The sequence below is a fragment of the Carcharhinus amblyrhynchos genome, chromosome 14 (assembly GCF_965287045.1).
Source record: "Carcharhinus amblyrhynchos chromosome 14, sCarAmb.v2.hapA, whole genome shotgun sequence".
NCBI classification, from domain to species: domain Eukaryota; kingdom Metazoa; phylum Chordata; class Chondrichthyes; order Carcharhiniformes; family Carcharhinidae; genus Carcharhinus; species Carcharhinus amblyrhynchos.
Window position 1 is genome coordinate 10,941,547 of NC_137337.1, and position 17,061 is coordinate 10,958,607.

General features: G+C 49.0%; 1 protein-coding gene across 1 annotated transcript in view; it reads left to right on the forward strand.

Annotated features, from left to right (window-relative positions):
• The first annotated feature begins 2,424 nt into the window (after positions 1-2,424).
• Positions 2,425-17,061, forward strand: part of LOC145352434 (acetyl-coenzyme A synthetase 2-like, mitochondrial) — a 59,794-nt gene continuing 45,157 nt past the window's right edge. The window contains exons 1-4 of the mRNA XM_080202293.1: positions 2,425-2,899; positions 12,484-12,580; positions 14,186-14,385; positions 15,986-16,161. Coding sequence (XP_080058419.1) covers positions 2,491-2,899; positions 12,484-12,580; positions 14,186-14,385; positions 15,986-16,161 — 882 coding nt within the window. The 5' untranslated portion in view covers positions 2,425-2,490. The remainder of the gene's footprint in view (positions 2,900-12,483; positions 12,581-14,185; positions 14,386-15,985; positions 16,162-17,061) is intronic.

Here is a 17,061-nt window from a genome sequence, read left to right on the forward strand (position 1 = left end):
ACATTTCTTCTAATTTCCCACTTGGATTTATTAGTGACTCTCTTACAGTTCTGATCCCTATTTATGGCCTCCTGCACAAACAGGGGGAAACATCTTCTCCATGCCACCTCTGTCAAACCCTCTCCTAATCAGAACCAGCTCTATCAAATCACACTTCAACCTTCTCATTGAAGACTAAAGATACTTTGCTAATGAAGGTAACATTTACGTGGTGATGGTTATGCCCCTATCATAGTGTGAATCTGAGAACTGGAACATGAGTCAGCGATCCTAATAGCAGTGAAGAGTTGCTGGAGAGGGATATTGGGAGATTTAAGGCTTCAAGAAGGAAGAAAGTTCTGGCTTAGACAGAAGATTCCAGAAAGATGACAGGAATAGTTTGGGTATGCTTCAAGGAGTTGAATCAGCGAGAGTATCTCTCATGGCCATGTACCTGGAGAAATGTGGAGCATGAAGACCAGGAATGTGGAAGGAACACTCAATAGACACTGAATAGACACAGGATAGACACTGGATAGGCATCTGATAGACACTGGATAGGTGCTGGATAGACATCTGATAGACACTGGATAGACACGGAACAGACACTGGATAAACATAGGATCGACATTGCATAGACACAGGATAGACACTGGATAAACACGAGATAGACACTGGATAAACACGGGATAGACAGTGGATGGACACTGGATGAACATGGGATAGACACTGGATACACGGGATACTTACAGGATAAACATTGGATAGACACTGGATAAATACTGGACAGACACGTGCTCAGAACAAAGAACACAGAACAAAGAAAAGCACAAGAATAGGCCCTTCGGCCCTCCAAGCCTGCACCGACCATGTTGCCCAACTGAACTAAAACCTTCAGGAACCATATCCCTCCATTCCCACGCTATTCACATATTTGTCCAGACACACCATAAAAGTCTGGATAAACATGGGATAGGCACAGTAGGAATGGGTAGGGCACAGTACAGGCACTGGATAAACACCAGATACGACATGGAGACACTGGCTTTGGAAGCTTGCGGCATTTGCTACAAATAAACTAGTTGGACACTAAGCTGGTGTTATGGGATTTCTTTCTGTTAAACACCAGATAGACACTGGGTAAACACGGGATAGAAACTGGATAAACGCTGGGTAGAGACTGGATAAACACTGACAAAGGTAAGATGAAAAACAGAGAATGCTGGAATTTCTCCTGAGTTCAGGCAGTATCTGAGGAGGGAGAATCACAGTGCACGTTTCAGCTCTGCGATCTTGATGCTCGCTAACAATTTCCATTTGTTTACTCCAGCATTTTTATTTCAGCATCTGGCACCTGTAGGATTTTGCTTTTTTATAAGTTTATTGCTGATAACAGTCAGTAACTGGTTTGGGTCTTTTGGATGGAGTTGGCGGTGGTGGGGGGATTGTGGGACTGTCTGGCCACTGCTCCTAGATTGCTTTCAGAGGAGATCTCACTGAAATATCACGTCCTAGAGTCACAGCAGGAGGCCATTCGGCTCATTGTGCCTGTGTAAGAAGGTGTCCCACTCTCTCAGCGCCCTTCTCGAAGATTTCTCTTTAGAAAGCTTCCTTGGATTTGCTTCCCGTCGGACAACTCATTGCGGGTCAGAACTCACTTCCAGAATAAAAATATCATCTCTCTGCTCACCGATCCTCTGGCCAACGCAAACATCTCCTCTTTCAATTAACTCGATCAAACCTGCCCCCCTCCCCCCCGCCCCCCTTCACTGCTGCCTCACAGCGCCAGGGGTCTGAGTTCAATTCCCGGCTTGTGTCATTATCTGTGCAGAGTTTGCACATTCTCCCCGTGTCCGAGTGGGTTTCCTCCGGGTGCTGTGGTTTCCTCCCACAGTCCAAAAGCTGTGCGGGTTAGGGTTGATTGGCCGTGCTAAGAAATTGCCCCTTAAGTGTCCAGGGATGCGTAGGTTAGAGGGATGAGTGGGTATAATATGTAGGGATAGGGGGGTAGGGCCTGGCTGGGATTGTGTTCGGCGCAGACTCGATGGGCCGAAGGGCCCCTTTCCGCACTGTCGGGTTCTGTGGTTCATTGGTAATTACGAAACTTCTGGGTTGCTCCGGTTTCCTCCCAAAAGCTGTGCGGGTTAGATGCATTGTCCATGTTAAATCCTCCCTCGGTGTACCCGGATAGGCGCTGGAGTGTGGCGACTGGGGGGGGGGAGGGGGTTTCACATTGCGGTGTTAATGTGAGCCTACTTGTGAGACTATTAAAATTTAAACTCATAATTTACAAACTCCCTTTCATTTTTTTTTCCCCCCCCACTGGAGAGTGGAGACTGCCACTAATTAAAAAAAAGTACTCTCTGCGGGCTGACTTTGGATTTTATTGAGATTTGAAGAAATAGAAGCTGTGACAGTAGAGTTTGAAGTGTGTCACTCTCCCTAGGTGGCACTGGGGTAGAGGCTGCAGCTGTTTTGGACGATTAAACGCGATCACATTGCTCCAGACAGATGTGCATTTCGTCACAGGCTGAGTGCATGTTTCCAGCTCAGTGCCTGGGATCAGTCGGTGCTCTTGGGGAGGTTCTGAAGGTCTGCACCATGTCCCTGCTGCTGAGAGCGGCTCTCTCTGCCCCCCAGCCCCCCTGCCAGCGCCTCCTGGGCTTCGTTACAAAGTTGCGCTCGGCCACAACTTGCTCCGGTTTCAATGTGAACGCTTACATGCCGGAGGCAGCCGCTTTCCTGGGGGTGAGGGATTACCCGGCGCTGCGGGACCTCTCCCTGAAGCATCCCCAGCGCTTCTGGGCTGTGCTGGCCCGGGACAGACTGTCCTGGATCAGCCCCTTCACTACAGTGAGTGACTGCGACCTGAGCCAGGGCAGGATTCGCTGGTTCCAGGGAGGACAGCTCAATGTCTCCGGTAAGTGGCTGCAACCGGGGCTAGACTGGAGTGGAGTGGGCTGGGCTCGAGTGGACTGGGCTAGAGTGGAGTGGGCTGGAGTGGAGTGGGCTCGAGTGGAGTGGAGTGGACTGGGCTCAAGTGGAGTGGAGTGGACTGGGGTGGAGTGGAGTGGACTGGGCTAGAGTGGAGTGGAGTGGACTGGAGTGGTCTGGGCTAGAGTGGAGTGGAGTGGACTGGGCTCGAGTGGAGTGGAGTGGACTGGGGTGGAGTGGAGTGGACTGGGCTAGAGTGGAGTGGAGTGGACTGGAGTGGTCTGGGCTAGAGTGGAGTGGAGTGGGCTGGAGTGGGCTGGAGTGGAGTGGAGTGGAGTGGGCTCGAGTGGAGTGGAGTGGGCTCGAGTGGAGTGGAGTGGAGTGGGCTCGAGTGGAGTGGAGTGGAGTGGGCTCGAGTGGAGTGGAGTGGAGTGGGCTCGAGTGGAGTGGAGTGGGCTCGAGTGGAGTGGAGTGGAGTGGGCTCGAGTGGAGTGGAGTGGACTGGGCTCGAGTGGAGTGGAGTGGACTGGGCTCGAGTGGAGTGGAGTGGACTGGAGTGGAGTGGACTGGAGTGGTCTGGGCTAGAGGAGTGGAGTGGACTGGGCTGGAGTGGAGTGGACTGGGCTAGAGTGGAGTGGAGTGGACTGGGCTGGAGTGGAGTGGACTGGGCTAGAGTGGAGTGGAGTGGACTGGGCTAGAGTGGAGTGGAGTGGGCTAGAGTGGAGTGGCGTGGACTGGGCTGGGCTGGGCTAGAGTGGAGTGGAGTGGAGTGGACCGGGGTGGAGTGGAGTGGACTGGGCTAGAGTGGATTGGAGTGGACTGGGCTGGGCTAGAGTGGAGTGGAGTGGGCTAGAGTGGAGTGGCGTGGACTGGGCTGGGCTGGGCTAGAGTGGAGTGGAGTGGAGTGGACCGGGCTAGAGTGGAGTGGAGTGGACCGGGCTAGAGTGGAGTGGAGTGGACCGGGCTAGAGTGGAGTGGAGTGGACCGGGCTAGAGTGGAGTGGAGTGGACCGGGCTAGAGTGGAGTGGAGTGGACCGGGCTAGAGTGGAGTGGAGTGGACCGGGCTAGAGTGGAGTGGAGTGGACCGGGCTAGAGTGGAGTGGAGTGGACCGGGCTAGAGTGGAGTGGAGTGGACCGGGCTAGAGTGGAGTGGAGTGGACCGGGCTAGAGTGGAGTGGAGTGGACCGGGCTAGAGTGGAGTGGAGTGGACCGGGCTAGAGTGGAGTGGAGTGGACCGGGCTAGAGTGGAGTGGAGTGGACCGGGCTAGAGTGGAGTGGAGTGGACCGGGCTAGAGTGGAGTGGAGTGGACCGGGCTAGAGTGGAGTGGAGTGGACCGGGCTAGAGTGGAGTGGAGTGGACCGGGCTAGAGTGGAGTGGAGTGGACCGGGCTAGAGTGGAGTGGAGTGGACCGGGCTAGAGTGGAGTGGAGTGGACCGGGCTGGGCTGGAGTGGAGTGGACCGGGCTGGAGTGGACTGGACTGGGCCGGGCTGGAGTGGAGTGGGTTGGAGTGGAGTGGACTGGGCTGGAGTGGAGCAGAGTGGACTGGGCTAGACTGGAGTGGAGTGGGTTGGAGTGGAGTGGACTGGGCTGGAGTGATTGGACTGGGCTGGACTGGACTGGTGACTAGTGGAGTGCCCCAGGGGTCGGTGCTGGGGCCTCAGCTATTCACCATTTATATAGATGATCTGGAGGAGGGAACCGAGTGTATGGTGTCGAAATTTGCTGATGACACCAAGATTGGTGGAACGGCAAATTGTGCGGAGGGTGTGGAGAGTCTGCAGAAGGATCTAGATAGGCTGGGCGAATGGGCCAGGAACTGGCAAATGGAATTTAATGTTGGCAAATGTGAGGTTGTCCACTTTGGTAGGAATAATGGTAGGAAGGACTATTACTTACTTGGCGAAAAACTGCAGCAGGCGACGGTGCAGAGGGACCTCGGGGTCCTTGTGCATGAGTCGCAAAAACCCAGCCTGCAGGTGCAGCAGGTGGTCAGGAAGGCGAATGGGATGCTGGCCTTCATAGCGAGGGGGATTGAATATAAAAGTAGGGAGGTCTTGCTGCGGCTGTATAGGGCATTGGTGAGGCCGCAGCTGGAGTACTGTGTGCAGTTTTGGGCGCCGTACTTACGCAAGGATATTTTGGCCTTGGAGGGAGTGCAGAGGAGGTTTACTAGGCTGATACCGGAGTTGAGGGGGTTGAGCTATGAGGAGAAGCTGAATAAACTAGGCTTGTACTCGTTAGAGTTTAGAAGAATGAGGGGAGATCTCATTGAGACGTATAAGATGATGAATGGGATGGATAGGATAGAGGTGGAGAGACTCTTCCCGCTCAGAAAGGACAGTAGGACTAGGGGGCACAGCCTCAAGATAAAGGGGGGGGGTTTAAAACGGAGTTGAGGAGGAACTTCTTCACTCAAAGGGTGGTGAATCTCTGGAATTCTCTGCCCGTTGAAGTGGTGGAGGCTGCCTCGCTAAATATTCTTAAGACGCGGGTTGATGGGTTTTTGATAAGCGAGGGGATTAAGGGTTATGGGGAGAGGGCGGGAATGTGGAACTGAGCCACGACAGATCAGCCATGATCTTATTGAATGGCGGGGCAGGCTCGAAGGGCTAGATGGCCTACTCCTGCTCCTATTTCTTATGTTCTTATGAGTGGGCAGGAGTGGACTGGGCTGGACAGGCGTGGACTCGGCTGGAGTGGAGCGGAGTGGACTGGGCTGGACAGGAGTACACTGGGCTGGGTTGAGCCTAATCCAGCTTTCTGCCTAACATCTAATATCTGTCATCAGGAAATTAGTGTCCCAAGTTGTGTAGGTTGCGAGGGGGGGGCGGGGGAGGTGGTCAGCGGAATAAATATGAAGGGTTACGGGTATAGGATGTAGGTGAGATGCTCAGTTGGAGAGTTGGTGCAGACTCGATGGGCTGAATGGCCTCCTTTTGCACTGTAAGGATTCTGTGATTTCAGGGGACAGTTGAGAGCCAATCACATTGCTGTGGCTCTGGAGTCACATGCAGGCCAGACCGGGTAAGGACGGCAGATTTCCTTCCCTAACGGACATTAGTGAACCAGATGGGTTTTTCCGACAATCACCAATGGTTTCATAATCATTGTTACAGATGCTAGCTTTACAATTCTAAATTTATTCATTTTATATTCCACTGGCTGCTGTGGTGGGATTTGAACCCATGTCCCTGAAGCATAAAGCACATTCGTTAGGCGAGACACCAAGCTGGCTGTGATTAAAGGAGAGTGTGTAGTGAGCAGTGTAGAAGAGGGATTAATAGAAGAAGCAAATGTGCAAAACTGTAAGAAAATGTGAAGGCTGTCACTTTGGACCTGAAATGAATAAAACAGATCACTTTCTAAATGGCGAAAAGCTGGAAACAGTTAAGGTCTAAAGAGATTTGAGATCCATTTACACAGACAGGACTAGACAGAGTAGATGCAGGAAGGATGTTCCTGATGTTGGGGGTGTCCAGAACCAGAGGTCACAGTCTGAGGATTCCGGGTGGTCCATTTAGGACGGAGGTGAGGAGACATTTCTTCACCCAAAGAGTGGTGGGCCTGTGGAATTCATTACCACAGGAAGTAGTTGATGCCAAAACATTAAATGTACTCAAGAGGCAGCTGGATATAACAGTTGCGGCGAATGGGATAAAAAGTTATGGGGAGAAAGCAGGATGAGGCTATTGAGTTGGATGATCAGCCATGATCGTAAGGAATGGCGGGGCAGGCTCGAAGGGCCAAATGGCCTCCTGCTCTTATCAGAAAATAATCAGAAAGACAAAATGAATGCTGGCCTTTATATCCCTAGAAGACTAGAGTACAAGGGGGGTAGGAGCCATGCTGAGGTGTTCTTGAGGTACAATGGGTAGGATACCTGCCTTGGAACCAAAGCTCTGGCTCTACCCCAGGAATTGTTGGCCAAGGAAAGTGAGTTCATAACACAGCCAAACAGATTGAGTATGAATTTGAAAATCCTTTCATCACTTGCCCTTGGCAGGCAATGAGAGTCGGAGAGATTCCAGGCTGAACGTAATGGAGCAAATTTTGGCGCCTCTAACTTCATTTTCCATATTTCTGGACTGCAGTATGCATCTCTGAGTGAACACATCATCACCAACCATATACATAGCCCAGTTAGATTAGAGGGTGATATGGTGGCACAGTGGTCAGCACTGCTGCCTCACAGCGCCAGGGACCCGGGTTTCATTCTTGATTTGGGTGACTGCCTGTGTGGAGTCTGCACTTTCTCCCCATGTCTGCATGGGTTTCCTCCAGGTGCCCTGGTTTCCTCCCACAGTCCAAAAGACGTGCTGGTTAGGTGCTAAATTCTTCCTCAGTGTACCCGAACGGGCACCGGAGTGTGGCAACTGGGGGATTTTCACAGTAAATTTCACAGATCCTCCTCCTAATTCTGGGTATCGGAAGACAAGGGAGTTGTGGACTCTGGGACGAACATTCCCAAACAAAACAGCGATTGAGAATAAAATATTCCAACAGCTAGCTGTTGCGATGTTACTGTAAGCCTACACGTGACACTAATAAAAAACTTTAAAACCTAGAGTATTGTGAGCAATCCTGGATCTTAAGAAGGATATATCGACCTGGGAGGAACTGTGGTGTTGATTTACCAGAATGGTACCTAAATTCGAAGAGTTAAACAGCAAGGAGAGATTACACAAACATGGGTTGTATTTGCTGGAGTTTACAAGATTAAGAGGTGATGCGATCAAAATTTCCAAGATAATAGATTGAACTGATTAGTCTTTCTCTCTAATAACTCTGTTTCTGTTGGCTGGTGTATCTCGGGGCAAATCTTAAAATCAGAACTTTTCAGGAATAAAATTAGGAAGAACTTCAGCACATAAAACGTGCTAGAAATTTAGAACTCTCTTCCAAAAAGGCTACTGAAATTCTCCTTCCACTCACATTGTCGGCCACTTTAAGGCTTGAACAGCAGGTTAGGTGTAAAGATTCGCATTCTAATCAGTAATCTGTAAACTGTCTGTGCTTTATATGCTCTGTCTGAGGCCAGAACTCTCCATTCACCTGACGAAGAGGGAAACCTCGAAAGCTAGTGCGTTTACTATCAAATAAATCGGTTGGACTTAAACCTGGTGTTGTCAGACTTTTTACTACTGAAACTAAGCCAGTTGTTAAATTTAAATCTCAGATTGATAGATTTTTGTCAACTCAACATATTAAGAGATAAGTGGTAAGGCGGGGACACAGAGTTAGGGCAATGATCAGCCATGGTCTCGTTCAATGGTGAAACAGGGGACCCAGAGGCTAAAAGTCTACCCCTGTCTCCGTACTCCGATTACAGCCACAGATCAACTGTTCTCATTGTGTTGAGTGAAGGATGAATGTTGGCTGAGATGCCAGAGAGAACTCCCTTGCTGTGCTTCAGAATAGTATCTTTAGCATCTATCTGAGAGATCAGACAGGGCCTTGGTTCAATGTCACATCTGACAGGCAACAGCCTGGATATTTATACTCGAGTCTCTGGAGGGGGGAACGTGCCTTCTTTATTATTTCATGGGATGAATGAAGTGCCACTGGCCAGGGCAGCATTTATTGCCCGCCCCGGATTGCCCTTGACCTGGGTGACTTGCTGGACCGTTTGATGAGAGGTATAGATCGGGTGGATTCTCAGGCCCTTTTCCCCAGGGCTGAAATGGCTGCCACAAGAGGACACAGGTTTAAGGTGCTGGGGAGTGGGTACAGAGGAGGTATTGGGGGTAAGTTTTTCACTCAGAGGGTGGTGGGTGAGTGGAATCGGTTGCCGTCGGTGGAGGTAGAGGCGAACTCGCTGGGGTCTTTTAAGAGACTTCTGGATGAGTACATGGGACTTAATAGGATTGAGGGGTATAGGTAAGCCTAATAGGTAGAGATAAGATTGGCGCAACTTGTGGGCCGAAGGGCCTGTTTGTGCTGTAGTTTTTCCATCATTCTATGATTTCAGAGGGCAATTGAGAGTCCATCACATTGCTGTGGGCCTGGAGTCACATGTAGGCCAGATTCCCTTCCCTAGAGGGAACCAATAGGTTTTTTTAATGACAGTCAGTTATATCACTTATGAAAACCATCACGTAAACTCATTTTCAACTCCAAAATTATTAATTGGATTTAAATCCCACCAGCTGCCGTGGGGGGGATTTGAACCCATGTCCCCAGTGCATGACTCCAGTCTTCTCGGTTACTAGCTCAGTGAGATTACCATTGCAGCTCCATCTCCCCCTAATTCTGGGTGTCGGAAGGCAAGGGAGTCATGGGCTCTGGGAGCAACATTCCTACGTTCCGAAACAAAACAGTGATTGAGAATAAAATGTTCCAACCGCCCTAGTCACAGCAAACAATCAGCTCATTAAACATATGAAGGGGCTGCTTGTTGGAAGGGTTGAGCAGTGTTACTTCCAAGTACAATCGTCAGTTAGATCTTCCTTTCCTCCCCCTGTACAGCCTTGCACTTCCACGTTGACTACTTACTGCCGTAGTAAACAGAAGGCAACAATAACTACTTGCATTTATATAGCACCTTAATCATAGTAAAAGATCTTAAGATGTTCCACAGGAGCAACAGATACTGGCACGGTGGTTAGCACTGCTGCCTCACAGCGCCAGGGACTTGGGTTCGATTCCCAGCTTGGGTCACTGTCTGTGTGGGGTTAGCACGTTCTCCCCATGTCTACGTGGGATTCCTTCAGGTGCTCCAGTTTCCTCCCACAGTCCAAAGATGTGTGGGTTAGGTGGATTGGCCATGCTAAATTGTCCCTTAGTGTCAGGGGGACTAGTTAGGGTAAATGCATGGAGTTATGGGGATAGGTTGGTGCAGACTCAGTGGGCTGAATGGCCTCATTCTGTACTGTAGGTATTCTATTCCATGAATCACTGAAAGAGATAGCTGGGAAGGTGGCCAAAAGTTCGGTCAAAGGGGTAGATTTTAAGGAGAATTGTGAAGAAAGTTTGGGAAGCAGTCTTATTACTAGGCATCCTCCACGTGTCACCAGGGCAAGGGTTTGAAGAGTATAAGCAAGATATGTAAAGGGAGGGAGCGATCGTAAACTCTGCTGAACACTGTCCAAACCTTTTTTCTAGTCAGGCCAGTGAGAACCTTACATGGTTTGTACTGAGTTAAGCTGGGCACTTTGGAATGGAGAGGGAATTAATAAATCTTGGACCCAGCTAATGTACAATGTTGGTATTCCAGGAATGCCAGTGTTCAGGAGATCTTATCACACAGCGCAGATGAAGACTTTGAAAAGTTGTCTGGAGCCAATTTTAGGAAGAATGGTTAGAACCAGTTGGATTCTGTTTGCGAGGAGCACCTGTTCATTACATTGGTGACCACACCTGGGTTTCCTCCAAATGGGATTTGTACCCCTTGAATTTGATATTCCAAACCATCAAGAACTGGCCACTCAGTGCAGTTGCTCGGATGCTGATCAAAGAACTCAAATGTGGTGGTAATATTCAAAGCTCTGGTCTCCTCCCACAGTCTGAAAGATGTGCTGGTTAGGTGCATTGACCATGCTAAATTCTCCGCCAATCTACTCGAACAGGCGCTGGAGTGTGGCGACTAGGGGATTTTCACAGTAATTTCATTGCAGTGTTAATGTAAGCCTACTTGTGACACCAATAAAAAAAAGTCTGGAGACTTCCCAAGTCCTGGATTTTCCAAGTGTCTGGGGTAGCATCTGGCTGGTCCACAGAATCTGGCTGGGCTGCACCTTAATAAACTTTAAAAACTATTGCTGTGAAGTTTGTATTGGGTACACCAATATAATTATATAACCAAGCTAGTGCCAATGGACCATGGTGGTCTTCTTCAATGGAAAGGAAATTGGATGGTATCTATGATGAATATGTTTAGACATAGCCATCAGAGTTCCCCCTCTGCGGTGGGTCCAGGTAATAAAGATGAAAAGGAATCTGAGTAACCGGGTGGAATTTTCCCTCTGTTCCCACTGGCCGGGTTTTCTGGTCCCACTGCAGTGAACGGAGATTTGGCTGAGCGCCAAATTCTCATTCCTCGCCTGCAGCGGCAATGTGAACGGCTGCGAAGATTGCGCCCCTATTCCGATCAGAGCACTGTACAGCTTGGTCATGATTTCCTGATTTATACTTTACCGCTTTTGCTACGTTATTAAACATTCCATTTGCATTACCGTTTGTTGCCCCCTGCTCTGGTTAGCCATTAAGTCAACCACGACTTCTTGGCCTCTTCCAGCTGTGCAGTTTCACCATCTTTCACACCGTGTGCGTGTTCTCCCTTCCAAACTCCAATACTTGACTCCCCAAAGGCTGCCCACCATCTACAAGGCACAAGTCAGGAGTGTGATGGAATACTCTCCACTTGCCTGGATGGGTGCAGCTCCAACAACACTCAAGAAGCTCGATACCATCCGGCACAAAGCAGCCCCGTTTGATTGGCATCACATCTACAAAACATCTACAGCACCTTCCAAACCCAAGACTACTTCCATCTAGAGGGACAGGGGCAAATCAGAGTATCAAGTATAAAAGTTGGAGTGTTTTGGTAAGGTTATATAAGGCATTGGTGAGACCGAATTTAGAGTATTGTGTACAGTTTTGGTCACCTAGTTACAGGAAGGATGTAAATAAGGTTGAAAGAGTGCAGAGAAGGTTCACAAGGATGTTGCCGGGACTTGAGAAGCTGAGTTACAGAGAGAGATTGAACAGTTTAGGTCTTTATTCCCTGGAGTGTAGAAGAATGAGGGGAGATTTGATAGACGTGTATAAGATTTTGATGGGTATAGATAGAGTGAATGCAAGCAGGCTTTTTCCACTGAGGCTAGAGGAGAAAAAAACCAAAGGGCATGGGTTAAGGGTGAAAGGAGAAAAGTTTAAAGGGAATATTAGGGGGGGCTTCTTCACGCAGAGAGTGGTGGGAGTGTGGAATGAGCTGCCGGATAAAGTGGTAAATGTGGGGTCACCTTTGACATTGAAGAAAAACTTGGACGGGTTCAGGGATGAGAGGGGTGTGGAGGGATATGGTCCAAGTGCAGGTCAGTAGGACTATGGTTCAGCACAGACAAGAAGGGCCAAAAGGCCTGTTTCTGAGCTGTAATTTTCTATGGTTCTATGGTTCAGTGGCAGCAGATAAATGGGAACACCACCACCTGCAAGTTCCCCTCCAAGCCACTCACTGTCCTGACTTGGAAATATATTGCCGTTCCGTCGCAGTCGCTGGGTTGAAAGGAGGGAATTTCCTGTCTAACGGCATTCTGGCTCAGTACACAGAACATGGACAGCAGCGATTCAAGAAAGCAGCTCACCACCACCTTCTCAAGGGCAACTAGGAATGGGCAATAAATGCTGGCCAGCCAGCGACACCCATGTCCCATGATGAATAAAAAGAAATATTGCATCGGCCTCAGTGCTTCCCACTTGCAGACTTAATTTGACTGATTTTATATTTACTCAGCTGCACTGTTGGATCCGCTTTCCCTTCCCCTTTGGTGCCATTTGGAAAACGCCCGGATAGGTATGTGTTCCGACATTGATTAACCCTTCACCTTTCTGATTTGTGTTCCCCAATCAGTGAACTGCATTGACCGTCACGTCCATAAGTCTCCAGACAAGGTAGCATTGATCTGGGAGAAGGATGAGCCTGGTGCCCAGGTGAATGTAACCTACAGGTCAGTGTCGGGAGCAGAGTGTGGAGAACAAACCCCTGAAGGTTTCGTATTACTGTGGAGTTGTGCACAACCATGTATAGCTCGTGTAGTATAGTCATTGTTGTACTGTGTGAAACAAAGCTAACAATTTGCACACAGCAAGATCCCACAATTGGCAATGAGGTAATGGCCAGATCAATTATATTTTTTACTGATGTTAGTTGAAGGATATATACTGCCTGGAATAATACAATGGGAAGTATGGCCTAGTGGTATTATCGCTAGAGTATTAATCCAGAAACTCAACTAATGTTCTGGGGACCCAGTTTCAAATCCCACTGCAGCAGATGGTGGAATTTGAATTCAATTAAAAAAATCTGAAATTAAGAATCTACTGATGACCATGAAACCATTGTCAATTGTCAGAAAAACCCATCTGGTTCACTAATGTCCTTCAGGGAAGGAAATCTGCCGTCCTTACCCAGTCTGGCCTACATGTGACTCCAAAGCCACAGCAATGAGGTTCACTCTCAAATGCCCTCAGAACAAGAGCAATTGGGGGTGGGCAATAAATGCTGGCCAGCGACACCCAAGTCCCATGAATGAATTAAAAAGAACCTGAAAGAGCAGACAAGGCCTCAGTTTAATATCTCCTCTGGAAGTTGGCACCCGTGACAGTGTGGCACTCACTCAGTTTCATTGAATCGTAAGTGTAGCAGTTCAGTTCTTGACTCCTTTAAGAGTTGATCAGTCTTGTCCGACTGAAATCTCTGAGCAACCACAACTGTGGCAGCGATTTTGGAAATTTTTGTTTCGGTTTGGGGAACGAGAAAGGCTAACTTCCCTGTGAGGGCAGCACAGTGGTTAGCACGGCTGCTTCACAGCTCCGGGAACCCGGGTTCGATTCCCGGCTCGGGTCGCTGTCTGTGTGGAGTCTGCACATTCCACCCATGTCTGCGTGGGTTTCCTCCGGGTGCTCCGGTTTCCTCCCACAGTCTGAAAGAGGTGCTGGTTAGAGTGCGTGTACCCGAACAGGTGCCAGAACGTGGCGACTAGGGGAATTTCACAGTAACCTCATTGCAGTGTTAACGTAAGCCTTGCTTGTGACTAATAAATGAAGTTTATTTCAGAAGAAGTGTTGTACGTACGAATTTGGAGCAGGAGTAGGCCATTTGGCCCTGTGAGCCTGCTCTGTCATACTGCCCCATTTGTGGTCTCAACTCCACTTTTGACTCCCAAATTCAGCCTTAAAAAATGTTCAGTGATCCTGCTCCATCGCTAAGGAGGACCCACAGACATGCGACTCTTTCAAAGAAAAATAATTCTCCTCATCACTGCCTGAAATGGGAGACTATTATTTATAAACTGTGTCCCCTTGTCTCTAGTTCTGGTCTCTCACCAGGGGAAACATTCGTTCACATCCACTTTCTCAAGGCCGCTTAGAATCTGACAATAAGGCCACCGTGAATGACAGGGCGTGCATTTTAATGAGATTGCCACATTGTGGGGCAGAATGCAGGAGGGGCCTCATTTCTTAAAGGCACAGTGCACGCCCGTGTGCAGATGTAGAGTGGGTCACCGGTCACTGGGGTGCGTTGCATTCACTGCTCCGTTCTGTGCGTTCAGGCAGCTTCTGGAGATGACCTGTCGCTTGGCAAACACACTGAAAAGACAAGGCGTCCGCAAAGGAGATCGGGTGGTCATCTACATGCCAGTCTCCCCAATGGCAGTGGCGTCGATGCTGGCCTGTGCCCGTATTGGGGCGGTGCACACTGTCGTGTTCGCAGGGTTCAGTGCTGAGGCTTTGGCCAACAGGATCCAAGATGGTGAGAATTTATCTGATTTACTCATCTGCAGACTTTACTTCACAAGATTGATTTGGCTTGTTTGTTTTACCACAAACTTCCTCTTTTATTGACAGATACACAGGGACTATGACAGTGCTTTTTTTTATTACCAGTGGGGCGCAGATGTGGGGGGGCAGGGTTGGATGGAGGCAGAGAGGGAGTGGGGGCGGTGCAGAGCAGAATGTAGTGTTACGGTCATAGCTAGAGTGTAGAGAAAGATCAACTTAATATGAGGCAGGTCCATTCAAAAGTCTTGACAGCAGCAGGGAAGAAGCTGTTCTTGAGTTGGTACGTGACCTCAGACTTTTGTATCTTTTTCCCGAAGGAAGAAGGTGGAAGAGAGAATGTCTGGGGCGTGTGGGGGTCCTTGATTATGCTGGCTGCTTTGCCGAGGCAGTGGGAAGTGTAGACAGAGTCAGTGGATGGGAGGCTGGTTTGCGTGATTGACTGGGCTTCATTCACGACCCTTTGTAGTTCCTTGTGGTCTTGGACAGAGCAGGAGCCCATACCAAGCTGTGATACAACCAGAAAGAATGCTTTCTATGGTGCACCTGTAAATGTTGGTGACAGTCTTGGCAAATTTCTTTAGACTCCTGAAAAAGTGGAGGCATTGGTGGGCTTTCTTAACTAGAGCGTCAGCGTGGAGGGACTAGGGGAGCTCGTTGGTGATCCGGACACCTAGAAACTTGAAGCGCGCATGCAAAATGCTGGAAAATCTCAGCAGATCTGACAGCATCTGTGGAGAGAAATTAGAGCCAATGTTTCATCATCCAAGCTTGAAATGTTGGCTCTCTTCTCGCTCCACAGTTGCTGTCAGACTTGCTGAGATTTTCCAGCATTTTCTGTTTTTATTTCAGATTCCACATCCGCAGTATTTTGCTTTTATTGAACTTAGAAACTTGAAGTCATTTCACAGAATCATAGAAACCCTACCGCGCAGAAGGAGGCCATTTGGCCCATTGAGTCCGGACCACAATCTCACCCAGGCCCTATTCCCGTAATCTCTCATATCGACCCAGCTAATCCCTCCAACCTACACATCCTGGGACACAAAGGGGCAATTTAGCACGGCCAATGCACCTAACCCACACATCATTGGTGTGTGGGAGGAAACTGGAGCACCCGAAGGAAAGCCATGCAGACATGGGGAGAATGTGCAGGTTCTGTACGTACAATTACCCAAGCTGGGAATCGAACCCAGGTCCCTGGACTGTGAGGCAGCAGTGCTAACCACTGTGCCACCGTACTGCCCGTGAATTTCCACTTAGCCCCATCGATGTAGACATGCCTCCTGAAGTCACTGACTATCTCCTTTACTTCACTGACATTGAGGGAGAGATTATTGTCATCGCACCAATTCACCAGATTTGTCTTTGTTGTTGTTGACACCTCAACCCTACACGTTTGAGCTCTCCCCGTTTTCTCCCACCTTCAAAAGCTTCCTTCAAACTCATCTCTATAACAATTCCGAGGCCTATTCTCAGCCTCGACCTATACAGTTGTGAAATACCTTGGGGATTTTTGGTTTACGCTGTTTTCACTGTGCAATCTCCAAACCATCATGCTCTCTTTCCTAAAGCACAGTCTGAAATTGTGATTACCGCCAACCAAGCCCTGCGGGGTGGACGGGTCATCGAGTTGAAGAAAACTGTCGATCAGGCTGTAAAGTTGTGTCCTTCTGTCAAACGAGTGCTTGTTGCTATGAGAACAGAGAACAAGGTCCCGATGTCAAATATCGACATGCCCCTGGAGGAGGTATGTTCTTTTTATTCGTTCTTGGGATGTAGGCATTTGTTACCCATCCTTAATTGCCCCTGGAGTGAATGGCTGACCCGGCCATTGCAGAGGGCATTGAAGAGTCAACCACATTGCTGTGGCTCTGGAGTCACATGTAGGCCAGACCGGGTAAGGATGGCAGATTCCCTTCCCATTGGTGAGACCGATAGGTTTTTTTACACTCATCGCCAATGGTTTCAATATTATGGTGAGACTTTTGAATTCAAATTTCAGCAGCTGTTGTGGTGGGATTACAAACTCAGGTCCCCAGAGCATTACCCAGAGTCTCTGGATTACTAGCCCAGTGACGATCCCACTACACCACTGCTGGGGACGATAAACAAAATGACATTGTCTGTTCCTTTGCCACATACCTTTATGTACATAAATAGCACTTTCCCTGACCTCAGACGTCCCAAAGCATTTTTCAACCAACTAAGCCTTTTCAAAGTGTAGCATTCAGTTTCTGACAAGGCAATCTATATTTTTAACCACATTGCTTTTTGTTTCCCTGTTGTGACTTTGATACAACTTAGAGGGTGGCGTGGTGGCACAGTGGTTAGCGCTGCTGCCTCACAGCATCAGGGACCTGGGTTCGATTCCTGCTTGGGCCACTGTCGGTGTGGAGTTTGCACGTTCTCCCCATGTCTGCGTGGGTTTCCTCCAGGTGCTCCAGTTTCCTCCCACAGCCTAAAGATATGCAGGTTAGGTTGATAGGTCATGCTAAATTGTCCCTTAGCGTTAAGGGGACGAGCTAGGGTAAATATGTGAGGTTACGGGAATAGGGCCCGCGTGGGATTGCTGTCGGTGTAGGCTCGATGGGCCAAATGGCCTCCTTCTGCACTGTATGGATTCGATGAATGACTTGCAAAGCCATTT